This window comes from Barbus barbus (genome assembly GCF_936440315.1).
Source record: "Barbus barbus genome assembly, chromosome: 37".
In the NCBI taxonomy this organism is placed as follows: domain Eukaryota; kingdom Metazoa; phylum Chordata; class Actinopteri; order Cypriniformes; family Cyprinidae; genus Barbus; species Barbus barbus.
The window spans coordinates 9513922-9533431 of NC_136715.1; the positions used below are offsets into that span (position 1 = coordinate 9513922).

At 38.5% G+C, this 19510-nt stretch overlaps 1 protein-coding gene across 1 annotated transcript in view; it reads right to left on the reverse strand.

The window, feature by feature from the left end:
* LOC306856918 (voltage-dependent P/Q-type calcium channel subunit alpha-1A-like) overlaps positions 1–19510 on the reverse strand; it is a gene marked incomplete at its 3' end in the record, with an annotated part of 134325 nt that overhangs the window by 86718 nt on the left and 28097 nt on the right. Inside the window, exon 2 of the mRNA XM_079396470.1 lies at positions 19048–19316. Coding sequence (XP_079252596.1) covers positions 19048–19316 — 269 coding nt within the window. The remainder of the gene's footprint in view (positions 1–19047; positions 19317–19510) is intronic.

Below are 19510 nucleotides of genomic sequence, written 5' to 3' on the forward strand. Positions count from 1 at the left end.
ACTGTAATTTCAGCCTATTAAATGTCATACAAAGTGGGATTCGTGGATTGAAGGTTTGACCTCTGGGATCTCTTATTAAACACTTATTAAACAACTGTCATAGTCGTCAATTAGCACATTGACGACTATGACAGTTCCCATCAGCTGCAGTTCACAAACATCTGCAACCAATATATTTGAAAAGAATGAATTCCACAGAGCTGATCAACATTATCTTTCAGCTTCTCTATTGCATTTGAATATTTTATTCACATAATCCTGTATTGTGCAAGGCAGTTTTGACAAGAAAATTTACTAATAATCTTAAACAAACCTTCAATGTCAAAACATATGCACTGTTATAATCACTCGGGTGCCTACCGCAGTGTACTTATACAACCTTACACAACCATTCAAAAGTTTTGGCTCAGTTTTTTGAAAGAAATTAATATTTTTATTCAGCAAGGATGCATTAAACTGATCAGTAAAAATAAAACATTTATAGTTACAAAATTACAGATTTCTATTTCAAATAAATGCTGTGGTTTTGAACTTCCTAATCCACAAAGATTCCTAAAAAAAGTATCATGGTTTCCACACAAATATTACACAGATCAACTGTTTTCAATATTGATACTAATAAGAAATGTCTCTTGAGCACCAGATCAGCATATTAGAATGATTCCTGAAGAATCATGTGACACTGATGGCTAATGAAAATTCACAGGAATAAATAGCATTTTCAAATACATTCAAATAGACAGCATTTATTTTAAATTGTAGTAATATTTTATTATTTTCAATATTATTTTTATTGTATTTTTGATCAAACAAATGCACCCTTAGCGAGCATAAGACTTCTTTCAGAAATGTTAAAAAAGTAACTTTTTTTTGTCAGATTTTTTTTTGTGTGTGTGTCTAAGTCTGATTATTTAGAAAGGTAACAACACATCTCTGACAAGCCACACAATTTCAAAAGCACAAACAGTGTGGGATGAGTTATATAATACTTAGGGTTTTCAAATGAATATTTCACTAATAAAGCAATTTGCACCTTTGGCATTCTAAAGATTAAGTATCTGAATAGTTAAAAAAACCTGATCCCAGCTTGCTGTGACCCATGAACTGCAGACTTATGGAAAAGCACTGTCCTCATTACCACTGTGACCTGAAGCACAAGACTTAATCCCAGGTTACTGTAGGAAGACTGTTGTAGTATTTAATCTACTGTAAAAACACATGCTAAATGACTAGTAACTATACTATAGTGAATTCTTTTCAATTATCAATATTTGGCCATTCAGAGCAAATTTTGTTTCTTATTTTAAGAATTAATCGAAAAACATTTTCGAAATTTATGGTACTACATTTTCCCAAGATTCTCAAATTTATGTTCCAGTTTTCCTTTTCAAGTACATTAAAGGCTTAATGTAGGTCAACCGAAAATGAAAATTCTGTCATCATTTACTCATAAGATTTGGTTAACCCATAAGACTTAATTCCGCTTTGGGAACTCGAGCTGTATCGAAACGCTATGGAAACGCCTTCAGCATGACCACGCTCTTAATCACATGTGTAATCAGTCCAATGGATGGGCGAGACGTCACGGGCGGTGTGACGTAGAGACCAGGAAGCTTAAAAGCACGTGCGGTGGATACAGCGGCAGCTTTCTGTCATTCAGCTACCGCTCCGTCTGTCAGTCTTATTTATTTGGTGTTGTTTGTCCCAGTACTCAAGCATTATCATGCCTAAAGCGAGTCAAAAGAACAAACATAAGGGCAAGAGCAGGCAGCGCTATAGTCTGTGTGTTCCTCCCTGTCCTCGCTACATCATGGACGGGGATGCACACAGTTTATGCGTGGTCTGCTTGGGAGCAAAGCACGCTGAGTCAACTCTTGCTGCAGCGCTGCGCTCCCGGAAGACTCTCTTTGTGGAGGGAGCCTTCGCTAGCGTTCCCCATGGCTCTGGTCCCAGTTCTGCAGAGGCAGCTTGTCGATTGTGGTCGTGGGGTTTGCAGATGGATCTGGCGGAGGGAATGGAGACTGGCGAGTCTTCTTTCTCACCCAGCAGATCCAGTGCCCCCTCTCAGGGATCGGAAGCCCGCACCGCGGTTTCTTCCCCCCAAGAGAGGGCTCGACACTCCACCTCTCTTCCTCCGAGGAGGTCGATGTGGAGGCTGTCGATGACGCAGGGGACTTGCCCCTCCTGTCTCCCTAGTATGAGGAGCTCTTGGAGGTAGTTACTCGTGCTGTGGCCAAATTAAACATTGATTGGCCCGCTGAGAAACAGGCTGAACCACAGAAAAGCAAGCTGGATGAAGGCTTTCTGCGTACTAAGCCGCTACTTCCATGCTGGGGCTTGCCATTTTTTTCCGATCTCCTGAGGTGTGGAGTCGAGATCGTGGTCTAAGCCATACTTGGACCGCATCTACAGTCCCACATCCAGCCACTTTTTACTAACATGGTGGGGCTGAATGAGAGCGGTTACAGGGCAATGCCTCGGGTCGAAAAGATGCTCATGGGCTATCTGTCGCCCGGTTCGGTATCGTCCCTGAAAGACTCGGCACTGCCCTCTAAGCCGCCGCATGTCACATCTAACTTGGTGGGCAAAGGGTACTTGTCAACGGGTCAGGCTGGTGCGTGCTTGCACACTATGGCAGTGTTACAAGCATACCAACCCGACCTGCTGAAGGAGCTAGATGAGGGTGAGGAGATTTAGTTGGAGGATATCACTGAGCTCCGCAGAACCGCTGACTCTCTCCGTGAAACCAAAGAGACCGTCCACGCTATCGGCAGGTCCAGGAGGCCCATAAACAAGCGACGGCGTTCCAGTGGTTCCTCCCTCACCGCTCTCTAGCTTCTGGGGCTGCTGGGCGGGACCATTCGTGTAACAGCTCCTCATACTTGGAACAACAAAAACAGAGCGTCATCTCTCGTGCTCCTCCACTCTAGGTCGGGGACTTCAAAGTCAAAGCCAGATCTGCAGACCGTCATTCAGGCTAAGAAGTCCTCGGCCAAGAAGTCCAGACGCTTGTGGCTCAGGACTTCTGTGGGCAGCCCCCGCTGGGGAAGAGCGGTGTACACCTTATCATACTGTGCCCATCTCTCCTCAGTGCCCTCAGGAGATCGGTCTGCCAACCCTGCCACCCACGGTGCTTCAGGGCACAGCGGTCTCCAGCGAGCACCTCTATCAGTCTCTGCCTGGAAACGTAGCAGTACTGGGAGGCTCGTCACCTCTTCGGAGGTCTCTAGAGTAGCTAGATCTGCCGTCCCCCCTGCCGGTCCTCCACTTCAGGGCACCGAGCTAGCAGTTCTAAGTACACTAGAGGTCAGTCTCGAGAAACTGATTCCCTTAGCAGACTATTTGGCAGCATGGAAACTTCTGCCAAATGTGTCTCAATAGGTCCTGCATACTGTAGAAAGAGGCTACCAAATCCAGTTCGGCTCTCCTCCATCTCGTTTCAACGGGGTCATCCCCACTCTGGTGGGTCCCGAGCAGGCTCTGGTAATGGAACAAGAAGTAAACACTCTCTTGAGGAAGGAGGTCATCGAGGTGGTCCCTCCTCGCGACAGAGAGTCCGGGTTCTACAGCTAGTACTTAATCATTCCGAAGAAGGATGGAGGGTAGCGTCCCATTTTAGATCTGCATCAATTGAATCGCTCAGTCATGCGACTAAAGTTCAGGATGCTCACAATCAAACAAGTCGTGTCTCAGATTAGGTCCGAGGACTGGCTTGTCATGATAGAGCTAAAAGACACATACTTCCATGTCTCCATCCTTCCACAACACAGGAATTTCCTGAGGTTTGCTTTCGAGGGTGAAGCTAACTAATATCAGGTTCTTCTGGGGGTTGTAATGCAATCTCTGATCATGTGCTCACGCTTGCGAAAGCATGCAATGGTTTTTGTATGTGCACTATTTGTTCCGATTTTACTTTCACTTTCGAACACGTTCAGCAAGGAGGGGAGAGGATGGAAAGGGCCAGGGGGAAATGGCCTATGAACCCGCATCTGCTTGCAAATCGCTCTTGCGGTAGCCTACTTTTACAGGCTAGCTACACTGCCTCAAGTCTGACGCTGATTGATCTGTTCAAATCAAACGCAACTTTATGCCCTCTGCAGACGGTGCACCCATGCTCCTCCAATTAACACTAGAACTTAATGGTTTAAATAAATATGTTCGTTAGGAAAACTGAGGGTGCATAACTTCTTTTACCTCCCCCCTCCCCCCCAGTAATTCTATTTGCTGTTTTTTTTTGTTTTTTTTTTACACATAAAACTTGGTGAAACTCGCTTTATGTGTCAGTGGTTTTTGAACAACTCCAGCACTTTTTTTTTTTTTTTTGTGGATCTTCTAAGTTTTGATTACCCGCATTTTCAGTGGAGAGACAGAAACCTCTCAGGTTTCAATTGAATTTTTCAAGTCTTCTGAAGGCGAGCGAGTAAAAGATTAAAAAGATTAGTAAAAAAGAAAGTAAAAGATTTTTTATTTTGTGGTAAACTATGCCTTTAAAAATGTTTAGATGTTTGGAATGGAAAACAACCCTAGTGAAAAATAAATATAATAAAATAGATTTGAAATACATTTATTTCATGCTAAGTATACTACGAATACATTTACATATTTATGTACTTAATAAAAATACCCTGCAACTGTACTTTTACTATACTAAATGGGTATATTTAAAGTCTGCTAAATTGGAAAAACTAATTTTTAATTTAATGCACTTTAATTGTGTGGAAGTAGTGCTGAAGTCCAACTAAAGACATACTGAAGTATATTTGATTGTGCTAAAGTGGAACTATTGCAAGGACACTTTAGGTACACTTTAAATATCTTGCATTTAAAGACCGATTTTATTAAAAAATCATATAATCCTCATCAATAGTGACATTAAAACACATTTTAGGCTTAATATTAAGAAATGTGCATTGTGCAAAAATAGTATTCAAAATCAAGTTTCATTATGTTTTTTTTTATATCAGTAAGTCTTGAGCGATATGTCAGTATATTAATAGATTTGAATTATACTTAGTATCAACACAAACTCAGCATACCTGAGAAATTGATAGGTGAGTAGGAAAAACACTCCAACAATGATGTGGAATCCAATCAATAAAAATGATCCCGCACACTATCAGTCCATGCTAAATATAGAAATTTATTACAAAAAACAGCGACGTTTTGGTCCACCGACCTTCATCAAGCTTGTGTATGTAATCGTCTGTAATAGTATACACAAGCTTGATGAAGGTCAGTGGACCAAAACGTCGCTGTTTTTTGTAATGAATTTCTATATTTAGCTTGGACTGATAATGTGCGGGATCATTTTGATTAATTATACCTAGTATGAAATAAATAAATGTATTTTAAATTATTATTTTTTTACTAGGGAAGTCAAATTAGCTGATGACTTTATCCAAATTAGTGCACTGTGACCTCCAGTCACAGTGCACTAATTGCAGGGTCACTCCCCATCCATCAAGCTGGGGTCAAAAGCCCTATACAAAGTCAGAGCAGCAACAGGCGGTTGAACTGTGCAGTTTACAGGCCATTCCTACTAAAAACTGAACCTGTCATCATTCTGTTACCATCTATAACCACTGGCTATAACCCCCAAACCTCTTTATTGATGAGATGACAGTGGCCCCGGGACCTCTCACCTCCGCCTACACTGACCCAGAGTCAACCACCAAATGCACATGCAATCAACTCGCATGTATAATATACATTAATCCCTGTCTATGATGCCTCTCTCTGTGTCTTTAACACACACTCCCCTTGTTCACTCCCATCTTTGGAAGGTATTGTATACTGCATTGAGTGTGTTTGCATCCCCTAGATAGCTGCTTCCATCTTCATCTCTGTATGTATGTAAAGCATTCATGTGATACTGCAGGGGCAGACCCACCAAGTTACCGTGGTAACCAACAAAAGCTATATAAAGGCAGAATCAATAGCAATCATCGGACCATGGCGATCTTTACACCAGACCTGTGGTGTGTGTGTGTGTGTGTGTATACATCTGACTATAAACTAAAAGCATGTGTGCTAATCCATTTATACATTTGATTTCATTCGGAAATAAAATCTCAAAAATTTTGTGATGGCCTGCTGCTGTATTTAAAGGAATAGTTCACACAAAAATGAAAATATCATAGTTTACTCATTGACTTTCATTTTGAACCTAACACATCTGTTAGTGAGAAAGAAATATATTATATAAAATTAAAACTACACATATAAAATTACATATTTCAATAAAAATTATTTAGATTAAATATATGCATTATATAAATATTTATATTAAATATATATATATATATATATATATATATATATATATATATATATACATACTATAATATATATATATATATATATATATATATATATATATATATATATATACACATTTCTCATTCGCTGTTTATCATTATGAATTTTAATTGAAAATAAATTAAGGTGAAAACAGTAGACGTAAAGGATTGAGGATCAAATGCTAATATTGCATGTATTTTTTATGAAGGCAAGAGGACACTGTGACTTCTCACTGTTACACTTTTATTCCAGTGGTGTTTGATCTATAAGACAAGGCTGTCACACCAAATCACATGTTAGTGCTGTCAGAACACACCAACCGCGTCAAACCTGCACACACATACGAACACTGTATGCATAAATAGATAAATAGATAGACAAGCTCTGGCAAGATGACTATAGTATCTGCAGAAAATAAAAACTACAACTCAGATCTCTTTAAGATCTCAAATAGTTCTCCTAGACATCACTGGGATCAAATTGAGGCCAAAGTCTTTTCAGATCTACAATGTTTCAAATTGTCTACAGGTCTACAATTAAAAGTCAGATTTTATTATAAACCCAAATATTCCATACCAAATACTTGAAAGATCAAATTATCTGAGATATGTAAATCACGTTAACTTTATAATTTGACAACAGCCTCAGTTTCTAATTTTATTTCTCTTATGGAATTATAAGAAAGACATCTCAGAGTTAATAGTTAAATGCCCGTTTGTGAGATACAAAAGTGCAGTCATAAAATAATTTTCCTCCGTGAAATGGTCGCTCAATTTAGGGTAGTAGTAGCCTACAGTACACAGAGAAAACACAGAAAGGATTGAGGCCGCTTTATTAATTAGATCTGATTGAGCTGCAAATAGAATTCTTGCACACATACATGACATTTGTATTTTTTGGAAACAGAGATTCCTTTGAGAATGAGAGAAGATGTGAGAAAAGATGATGGATAAACATATTAGACATGGACAGGCAGACATATATATATATATATATATATATATATATATATATATAGAACAGAACAAACAATACATAAAAATATAGTGAATGAAAGATAAAATGATAGAATGATACATACTGAAAGACAGAATGCTTGAACAATAGATAGAATGAACGACAGAACAAATGATAGAACAACTGATAGAATTCTAAAATGATAGATAAAATAATAAAAAGAAAGATAAAATAGACAGAACAACACATAGAATGAACAATAGATTGCTATACAATAGATTGACACTGAACGAATGAACAATATGAAAAAGCAATCAATGGATTGAATAGTAGAAAGAATTAACAATAGAATGATAAAGGAACAATATAGACAGATAGAAAGATAAAAATGATAGAATAATACATAGAAAGGTAGATAGATACAAATGAAAGAACGATAGATTGCTAGACAATGAACAATACAACAATAGAACGATGATAGTGGTGAAAAAAACAAATGAAGAACAGAATAATAAAAGGAACAAGAAAATAACAGAAAGAAGATAGATAGATAGATAGATAGATAGATAGATAGATAGATAGATAGATAGATAGATAGATAGATAGATAGATAGATAGATAGATAGATAGATAGATAGATAGATAGATAGATAGATAGATAGATAGATAGATAGATGGTGTTATCTAATAAGAGCAAAACAACTCAGAATAGAAGTTTCTTTATTTTTATAAATGTCACTATATTAATGGCTCTATTTCTCAAACTGATTTAAATATACACATAGTCTCTCCCACCTCTACTTATCTTTCTTTCCTCCTCATCCTGTTCTCTGCTCTCTCAGTTTCTCCAGAAGCAGCCCTTATAATGCCAAATCACACTGTCATCAGAATAATTATTATCATTACCCCCCTTACATAAGACCTCCTATTAGTATCCTCTCATTAATGCAGTGTTTTAATCACAAAATAACAATTAGGCTGGATATCTATTTGATCGATTCAGGGCACAGATGAAAACATGGCTCCTGAACAAGAACAAGGACAATATTACAGTGCCTCCAGCCTCATTCAGTCATCCGAGGTGGCGGAGGGTTTGTTTTCTGCCACGTACCGAGATGTTCTTACAGTCGCATGGTTTTATAATGAGAGGAACATTAAGGAGAGAAGAGCCAAAAGCGTACATGACAAAGAATCAGGAAATGCTTCACAGCACACACTGTGATATTTAACAGGACTGCTCATGCCCAGTGGGCCGAGAAACTCCACTGATATAAAAACAGCCCAAAGACATTGTGGGGTACCTGAGGCTAAGGCACTTTGAGTCACATGGAAAGGTCTTGTGTTAACCACCATGGGCACAAAACATACACAAGAATGTAACGAACAAATTGCTACAACCATGGCGCCTGTTTGAAAGGCCAATAAATGTCATGTAGACGACTCGGCAGAATGAGCGAATGGAAAGTTGTTAAGCGAATAATGATATTTATAATAATAATAATAATAACACTGAGCCAAATTCTGAAGGATTGTGTGACACTGAAGACTGGAGTAAAGTCTGCTGAAAACTCAGCTTTGCCATCACAAGAATTAATTACATTTTAACATATATATATAGATATATTCAAATAGAAAATATTTCACAACATTACTATTTTTACTGTATATTTAGATCAAATAAATACAGCCTTGGTAGGCATTAGAGACTTCTTTCAACCCCAAACTTCTGAAGGGCAGTATACAAAAAAAGAAAATGAAAAAAAAAAGATCCTTCTGAGAACTTTTTAGCTGATTCAATCAGTTTTAAGTATGTAAAAAAAACATAATTTGGGATTTTTTTGAATGTGTTAAAATTATAAACAATTACAGTAACACTTTATTAATTTTTTTTATTATTCTGTAATCATTAACTCACTAATCATGTCATCTGACAATCTCTAAAAGCACCAAAAAATATTTTAAAAGTGGTCCATATGACATGCGCTATGTTTCAAGTGTTCTGAAGCTTTATGATAACTTTGTGCAAGAAACAGGCAAATGTTATTTGTTTAAATTCTCAAGTCAAATTAATATTTTCATCAATTCAAATATAGCAAATCATTCAGGTAGCAATATACTTGTTTACTTGATTACTTGCATGGTACTTGTTTGTCATTTTTAAATCACGAAATCTTTAGTTTCTGCTATGAAATAACTTATTTTTGTTTTCTACACAAGAGAGAAAGCCATTCAGCTTTGAGCATGAGTAAATAATGATAGCATTATCATTTTTTTTTTTTTAAACAATACCTTTAAAGCAGGGGTGTCAAACTGGAAACTGGTGTCAAAAAAGGGTGTTGCTGGAGGGCCAGAGCCCTGCAGAGTTTAGATGCAACCCTAATTAAACACACCTGATCCAGCTAATCAAGTCCTTCAGACTTATGGTATGTATGTTGGAGCAGGGTTGGAACTAAACTCTGCAGGGCTCTGGCGTTTGACACCCCTGCTTTAAAGCCAGTGATAAAATGCCAAAATGTGTCTTTAACCATAAGACACAGTAAACTAAAGAGGGAACCATGGGAGCTCATAAGGTGAGACTTTCGTTACAATGACAGCAGTGACACTAAGGCCATACAGCCACTTTGGACAGCAGCCAATGGCTTGCGTCCAACACATCAAGCCAGACAATGGAAAGAACTCTTGAATCTCTCCGTCTCTCTCTCTCTGAATGATAAGGGTAATCTTTGCCCAGTGAAACACATACAAACACACACACACACACATAAGAAAAGAATGTTTCATGTTCAAGTACCACAGATGAGAATTTTGACACTTTGTCCATTATTATGTAGAAACACACAAAAAATAGAAGTCTGGTGTTATTTATTTGAGCTTAATTTTTGTCTAAGATGCCCTTTAGCAAGTGGACAAACTTTTGTTGTGCATTATTAAAGGGATAGTTCTCACCCAGTACTCAGTACTCACCCTCAAGTTGTTTCAAATCTGTATAAGTTTATTTCTTCTGTTGAACACAAAAGAAGATATTTTGAAGAGTATGGGTAACCAAACAGTTGATGGTCCCCATTGACTTCCATAGTATGGACAAAAATACTGTGGAAGTCAATGGGGGCCATCAACTTTTTTTCCCCAAAATGTCATTTTTTATTTTATATAAAGAAACTCATACATGTTTGGTAACCTGAGAGTGAGTAAATGATGACAGCATTTTCATATTTGGGTGAACTATCACTTTAAATACCCCAAAATTGTTAATAGAGTCCGACATGCTACTTAAATATCAAATATCGCTAGAGATCTTGTCAATGGCCGCTAATAGCACAATTAAACTCTTATATCAAATAACAGTCTTAAATCTACTGAGATCCAATCAGCCAGGGGTTGCCAGGGGCCAACCAGGAGTCTCAATGTGGTTTAGCAAAGCATTGTGGGAGCTCTCACAATACAACAACTGCAAAAAGGTTATGATCCCAAAGCTTTCTTGAACTCGCTTCCTCTTAATAGAGGGGCAACAGCATCAGCAGGACAACGAAATTAATAATAAAAATAAAAAAATTCATAATTTGGTATTCATAAAAAAAAGACCTTTAAACAGCAGAGGGTACCTAAAGGTTATGGCAATAAGAAAGGAAACGTCCAACTGGGAAGCAAAAAAAGAGCATTTCAATATGAATATGTGTGGGAGTGGGAGTGTGCAACAGAACTAAGAAGAGAGAAAGAGAGGAAGTGTGTATGTGTGTGTCCAAGAGGGTTACACAATAAACACTGTCACTGTGAAGTGCATTGTGACGTATTCCTTACTCTTTTGAGTAACACTCAGATGCACACATACACACACAGGCCATTAGACGCTTCTTCTGCTCAAACTCTCTTGTATCCCTTCAAGTCTGCACTGCAGCAGAGTGCCAGATTGTGTTCTCTAGCCAGAGAAAAGCAATGGATTTAGTGTCTGGTATCTGGCGTGCGTGTGTGGATGTGTGAGTGTGTGTATCCGTTTCTTGTGTGTCTGCATGATTGCACACTGGAGCGTGAATGTCCCACATGGTGCGTGTGTGTGATGCCATAGGGTGGTGCTGAGTTCTGGCCCGGTTCCTTTTTCCTTTGGTCTCCCGAGGAGACTGATCCTACAGAACAGGTGTCACTGTTTTAGCTGCCACAGTCCATGTGTGTGTGTTTGTGTGTTTGATGCCACAGGCTGTGCCGCCCTACCAAGTCTCCACTCACCCAGCAATGATCCATCCACTGTATGTTACTACCGATGCACAATGTCCATTCAGCTTGGACAGGAGGCCACAGTGTGAAACCAGCCGAGACATTTACAAACCCCGGTTCTTCTGTTAAAACACGTCATTACCTCCATCCGTGCAAGAACAGATTATAGACGAGACCACTAACATAAGGCAATGAAAGCAGGACTTAAAAAAAAAGAATTCATTACAAAAGAAATATATATTTTGCAAAACATAAATTTAAAACATTTAAATTGCATGAAGAAAATTCTATCTATTTTTTATTCCGATAAGATATACTGTATATATACATGTTCATTATGTGAACCAAATTTTCCTACAAAATTGTCCTTAACATTTCTCCTTTAAGCCTAATGAATATATTTTACTATAAAGTCCTTTAGTGGGTGCACATTACCAGGCCCGGGACAAAGAACCCAATTGTCCCCACATTGTACAGTAATTCCAATTATAGTACAGGGCCGTTGAATGCTTGAATCTGATTGGCTGACGAATGTTCCAACGAGTGCAATTATTTTCAGGGAAATGCATGACAAATGTAGTTCCAGGCACCGCATTACTGTCCATATCACTTCGCCAAATGATTTGAGTTATTTCAAAGGTCCTTACAGCCTAAAACAGCAAAAGAACCAAAACCCACAACGACACTTATCAGTAAAATAGTTTAACAACTTAAAAACTACATGACTTCTTACAAGCGAGGTAACAACAACGGCGCTGTTCATGAGATGCGGAACAAATAATCCTACTCACAATAGCAATTTAAGTAGAAAAACCGGACGAATGCCTTGAAATATATCATCTGATCAATGTCTTGAGGTGTGGCAACCGTAGTATAAGCGGAATAATTGACTTCGGGCCATTGAATTATTAGAAAAATTATTTTATTTTTCTAATAATTCAACGGCCCGTCATCAATTATTCCTTTCATAATCGGAGTATTTTTTTCTTGAATTACAGTTAAAAAATATAGTAAAATGATTTGTTTCATTAATAATCTTATATTAAAGGTAGTACAACAGACACTACCATACGAACACATTTTTGTTTAAAAATTTGGGGTCTGTAAGATTTTTTTTCTCTTATGTTCAAAAATACAGCCACAGTAATATTGTAATATTATTTTCATTTAAAATATCTGTTTAATATTTTAAAATGTATTTATTTGAAATAGAACTGTTTTGTAACATTAAAAATGACTTTTGAGCAATTTAATGTGGTCTTGGTAAGTTAAAGTTCATTTCTTCCAAATAAATAAATAAATAAATAACTGAAAAGTTGAATGGTAGTGTATTTTTTTTTCACAAAAAAGATCGTTTGATTGTAAATGTGCTTAATTGTCAATGTCAACTTTCAAAAAAATTCTAATAGTCCTAAAACAAGCTTAATTTTCGTAATATTATTTTCTTCTTTTGATTTTGGGGTGAGTTATAACCCTTAAACATTATAAAACTGAATGCCACTTTAAGAAAATAATAAAAATCTGATCTTAAAATAACACCATGTTTGGCCTCTACCATACTATCTTTGGCCAAATAGCTGCAAATCTGTTTCACTTGCATCACACATGCACGCACGCATTCAAACACACGCTTCCAAAGGGACAAAAATGCATGTACCTCTCCAAAACCCTCTTTTTCCATTCTTTTACCGTTTCCTCTCACATGCTCATGCCCAGTGAGTCCAACAAAACCCCAGGAAGCACCACCACCATACAGACAACAGAGAGAACGAGCAGATGGTCTGAGAGAATCAGAGAGAGAGACAGAAAGATGGCAAAAGAAAAGGGGAGGCGTAGGAGCATGAGTATGAAGGAATTTTTTTTTTTTTTCTGGCACTCGTACAAGCAAAGACATTATAAACTCATCATTCCGACAGAGTATTTTTAAAACAGTCTAACACCTCTACCGCAGCACTGCTTTACCAAACCATTAGCACTCCAATGGACAAAGAACTTATGAACAGCAAGCCAACAAACTGAGCTAAGTACACTGACCAACAGAAAAGTACTGCTGCTGGGGAAGCAGTGGCCTAATGGTTAGAGAGTCGGACTTGTAATGCAAAGGTTGCGGGTTCGAGTCTCGGGCCGACAGGGATTGTAGGTGGGGGGAGTGAATGTCCAGCGCTCTCTCCACCCTCAATACCATGACTGGGGTGCCCTTGAGCAAGGCACCGAATCCCCAACCGCTCCCCGGGCGCCGCAGCATAAATGGCTGCCCACTGCTCCGGGTGTGTGTTCACGGTGTGTGTGTGTTCACTGCTGTGTGTGTGCACGATGGATGGGTTAAATGCAGAGCACGAATTCCGAGTATGGGTCACCATACTTGGCAGTATGTCACTTCACTTCACTTCACTTCACTCACTGCTGAAGAAAACCAAATGGTGATGGGGCAGGACTGTGATGCCAGTTCTTGAATAACCTCTATAGGGCTTTTTAAACTCAACAGCAAGTTACATATGACAACTCTCCAAGAAATGGAGCATGTATTACTAATAGTACTCTGCCTCTGTAACAGTGCAGCTAATATTACAGAGAACTTAACACATGGCAGTTTGGCAATCACAATAGAAGAACTGATTTAAAGTCTATAAAAGTTACTATTGCATTACTGTGATCTTTCTGCATAAGTGTATGTATAGGGAAGAGGAGTAGTCTCAGTGTTATATATGTAAAGGATAATCAACGGCTAGCCGTGCATTAAAGGATTTTAATGCAAGAAGTGGAGGCAAAGAATGCTTGAATCTGATTGGCTGACAAATGTTCTAAGGTGTGCAGTTATTTTCAGGGAAACGCATGGCAAACGTAGTTCCAGGCACCGCATTACATGTCCATATCACTTCGCCAAATGATTTGCGTTATTTCAAAGGTCCTTACAGCCTAAAACAGCAAAAGAATCAAAACCCACAACGACACTGGCCAAACAAATAAATATAGTAAACAAAAGGATAAAAACGACAGATCATATCCATGTTTTTGGCACAAAATTACGTTTTATGTACAGAAAGCAAATACTCTATCTCTCCTGCTCTCTCTCCCTCACAGACAGTTTGCACACACCTTAACATACACGCTGTGTTGTAATGCTGTTAGCACTACTCTGATGATTTTATCAGTAACATAGTTTAACAACTTAAAAACTACATGACTTCTCACAAGTGAGGTAACAACCACGGCGCTATTCGTGAAGAAAATGAACTTTTAAATTTCACTATAACTAGAGACATTGCTGCCGAACACTTTTGAGAGACTCACAGAGGTAATCTCTCTCTCTCTCCTCTCATAACTTAGTTATTTAATGTATTAACTGCATCTGCATTAGTCTGCTATCAACGGCTCAAGCCTCCTTTGCGGTTTAAAATTAAGTTTTGGAATTAGCAAGGGAGGCGTTGGATGAGATGCGGAAGAAATAATCCTACTCACAATAGCGATTTAAGTAGAAAAACCGGACGAATGCCTTGAATCATCTGATCAATGTCTTGAGGTGTGGTAATCTGATCAATGTCCCGAGGTGTAACGCATCACCACCTCGGGTGTGCATTATTTTTCTAATAATTCAACGGCCCGTCGTCAATTATTCCTTACTTAATGCACGGCTAGCTGTTGATTATCCCCCTTCTTCCATGGTCAATTGGTCATTTGCCATGTTATAGACAAGTTCAAACTTGTATTGCTCTTTGCAGTGCAATACTTGACCAAATGAGTAAAAATTTGTTATTTTAGTCAGTTACGGCTCGTTTGCGCTAGCATTCTGACCGTTTCAAACCAGACAGAGATGAAATAGTGCGGTAAGATGATTATTCAGTGATTACTATGGTGAATGACGTCAAGTTTACCGCTACAATATGGTGGACGGCTTACGTATAGCGGCTAATCAGGCATCATTAGCCGCCATACGTACAGTCTCTAATGAGGCATCTACATATATATATCTATGGTTGTGTGTACCTGCTTGCTGCATCTGGGCGTCTCTCTCTACAAACAATTAACGTTACTTCAAAAACAGCAATTTTATCACCTTGTTGCTGGGGAATATAATGTAGCGATCTATCTAGCTTTTATTTTAGTAATAAAAATCGCGGGAAGCGTTGACATTGAAGTTTTTGTGTGTGTGCAGCACAATCTGCGATCTCCGAACTCTCTCTCTCTCCGTATGTGTGTGTGTGCGAGTGATGCGTGGTTAGTGTGCAACAATTAAAGCAGCGCATTAATATTGAACAGTGATTAAACTGACTTGGAACTACCTGTGCATTAAGTAAAGAATAATTGACTACGGGCTTTGAATTATTAGAAAAATAATGATTAAATGATTAAATAATGATTAAAATAATGCACACCCGAGCTGTAACGTAGGTTTGTTTACACATTAAACTCGTGGCCACGACATAATATCACAGTGGTGTGAAAAACTTTTTGCCCCTTCCTGTTTTTTTATTTTTATGCATATTAGTCACTGTTGAATGATTCAGATCATCAAACAAATTTTAATATTACACAAAGAAAACCCAAGTAAATACAAAATGCAGCTTTGAAATAATGATTTAATTTATTAAGGGAAAAAGCTGTCCAAACCTGCCTGGCCCTATGTGAAAAAGTAATTGCCCCCTAAATCTACTAACTGGTTGTGCCACCACTTGCAGAAACAGCTGCAATCAAGCATTTGCAATAACTGGCAATGAGTATTTCACATCGCTGTAGAGGAATTTTGGCCCACTCTTCTTTGCAGAATTGTTTTAATTCAGCCACACTGGAGGGTTTTCAATCATGCAAGGACTGTTTAAGGTCATGCCACAGCATCTCAATTGGATTTAAGTCTGGACTTTGACTTGGCCACTCCAAAACCTTAATTTTGTTTTTCTTGAGCCATTCTGGTATTTCTGGTGTGTTTGGGATTATTGTCCTGCTGCATAACCCAAGTGCGCTTGAGCTTGAGGTCACAAACTGACGGTCAGACATTCTCCTTCAGGATTTTCTGATAGAGTGCAGAATTCATGGTTCCATCAATTATGGTAAGTCATCCAGGTCCTGAAGCTGCAAAGCAGCCCCAGACCATCACACTACCACCACCATGTTTGACTGTTGGTATGATGTTCTTTTTATGAAATGCTGTGTTGATTTTACGCCAGATGTAACGGGACACGCAGCTTCCAAAAAGTTAAACTTTTGTTGCATCAGTCAACAGAATATTTGCCCAAAAGTCTTGGGGATAATCAAGATAATTTTTTGCTTTATTTTCTTTTTGATCAGCAGTGGCTTTTGCCTTGGAACTCTTCCATGGATGCAGTTTTTGCCCAGTCTCTCTCTTATTGTTGAATCATGAACACTGACCTTAATTGAGGCAAGTGAGGCCTGCAGTTCTTTAGATGTTGTTCTGGTGTGGCTAGTGAAATTTAACTTCACTTTCTAAAATAATGTGGTTAATCACAGTTCTTTCATGATTTAACAGGAGGGGGCAATTCATTTTTCAAGTAGGGCCAAGTAGGTTTGGACAGCTTTTTTCCCTTAATAAATGAAATCATCATTTAAAAACTGCATTTTGAGTTTTTACTTGCATTATCTTTGTGTAATATTAAAATTAGTTTAATGATCTGAATCTTTTAAGTGTGTCAAATATGCAAAAATAAAAATAAAAACAGGAAGGGGGCAAAAACTTTTTCACAGCACTGTATATACAGATCCAGGTAGAGAACGACCAGCCAGGAAAAAACAAGGAGCTCGTACCTAAACGAGGGACTACATCTGTAGCATGGATACGCATTTTTTATGCACTGGCACCACAGTTTTAAAACAACCGAGATATATGCGTGCGCCGTTTCTGTTTCTGTCTGAGAGGAGCGCGCATTTATTTTTGGGGGGCTTTGAACGATTACATAAACACACTTCTATGCGTCAGAATCCCCGTCTTTGCAAGTATCCTCATAAACACAGTGATTTAGGTCTTAAGAGAGAGGAAACAGCTGAAAAAGATAACGCATATGTAACAGTATATTGGATCCGGACTTCGGTACATCCTGTCTGCCATTCATATTAATCAAACAACAGTGAGAGAAAATCTCTCAATGCTCTTGACTAAATCACTTTTGTAATTTTAATAAGAAGAAATTGAAAAATAATAATAATGATATAGTTATACATGTACAGAATCTATACTTAATATATGTTTTAATGATTTCTATCTATCTATCTTGCATTATTGTGGGCGATGATAGATAGATAGATAGATAGATAGATAGATAGATAGATAGATAGATAGATAGATAGATAGATAGATAGATAGATAGATAGATATATAGATAGATAGATAGATAGATAGATAGATTTTTTTCTCAATTTCACTTTCTCCAGGCCTCCACCATTTATCTCTCTCCCTGTTTCTCCTGCTTTGCTTTTGGTCTACATTGCAAGGCTCCACTAAAGCTCATATGCTGACATCAGCAGCCCCCCTCTACACTCACACAAGCACTCAAACAGTCACTCGCGCACTCCGCCAATCCCGACCAGCGGGAAACCACGCACACCCACGCAGCCTCAGGCCTCTGAACACAGACCTATACACATAACACAAGCTCACACATGGATATGAAAAAACACATGCACATCAGGCCCGGATCCACAGGGGGGGAATTGAACCTAGCTCATTCTGACAGCCACCCCCCTCTCTACTGGGTACAGTACTGGGATAGTACCACGGTACTTTAAACTCATGGCACACCGAGAAGCTTTATACAAAAAGGGTGGGATACAATCACTTTAATATTATAGGAATTCTCTAATTATTTAGAAGAACATCTATATAGATAAGCAGTGGAAAAAAAATTCAAATGTCTACATTAGCTTTTTCCGAACAGGGCCGGCTCATCCAAAGATAAGTTAAGCCCACACTAGCAAGCACCCTGACTCATAAATGTCTTAAATGGTAGCACCACCATGCTTTGATATGTACCATGATACTGAATTATTAATTTATCTTGGTATTTACATGAAACTTTAAGGTATTTTAAAGAGTACCATGGTATTGGAATGTATTTGTCTGAATATCTAAATTAAAGGGTAATATATTTTTTTTTTTATTCCAAAAATGTTCCAAAAGAGGGTTTTCACAGCGATCCTATAGAAGAACTATTTCCATTTCCACAAAGAACCTTTCTTAAAAGAAATATGAAAATAAATTTTTAATAATCTAAAGCACCTTTTACAATATAAAGAACCTTCTGTGCATTTGAAAGATGTTCTTCACTGAACTATAGATGCTTTATTTTTAGGAGGTATAGTACTTTTTGTAATTTTTTGTAAGGCCCACCCTATAGAGAAAGCTGGTCCGGTGACTAAATTAAAACTAATGATAAACAACTAAATAGCTTTTGAATAACAATCTTAACATGTTTTGTGATTATTCATAATACTAATTTAAATGCATAATAAACAACTTACTTTATAGAAGGAATGAGAAAGCAGGGTCCATTGAAAGACCCATCACCAGCATATAACATATTACAGATCTGTACCTGTTCCCAGGGCCCCTCGCGTGTGGATTTAGTAAAGGATATGGCCATTCGGTGATCTTTTTGGCGTATTTTCTCACTATGTTGTCTTCACTGAAGAGAAACAGAGAGCGGTTGACCGTCAGGCAGTTCTGTCGGACCGGGATCGGGTTGTAGAGGGCCATGGTCCGGGCTCTCTGGGCCATCGATTGCTTGTACATCCTTTGGGGCCCTGGCGGGCCGCCCTGCCTGCTGCCGCCGCGGCCGGGTCCCCCCTGACCGGAGCCCCCGCCGCCATACCTGGCCGGCACTTCGTCTCCGAACCGAGCCATTCTGTAGACACCAAACGCCAATCGTTACGAAGCAGCCGAGAAGGGGGTGATGTCTCAGGGTGACAACACCACATTACACCCCATCCGCCTCAGCACAGAGTACACAGACATTCAGATCTGATCTTCATGGCTAAGAAATGTCCATCATAAAGCACCAAACAAGATCAGTGGACGGGGGAATGTGTGTAAGAGTGT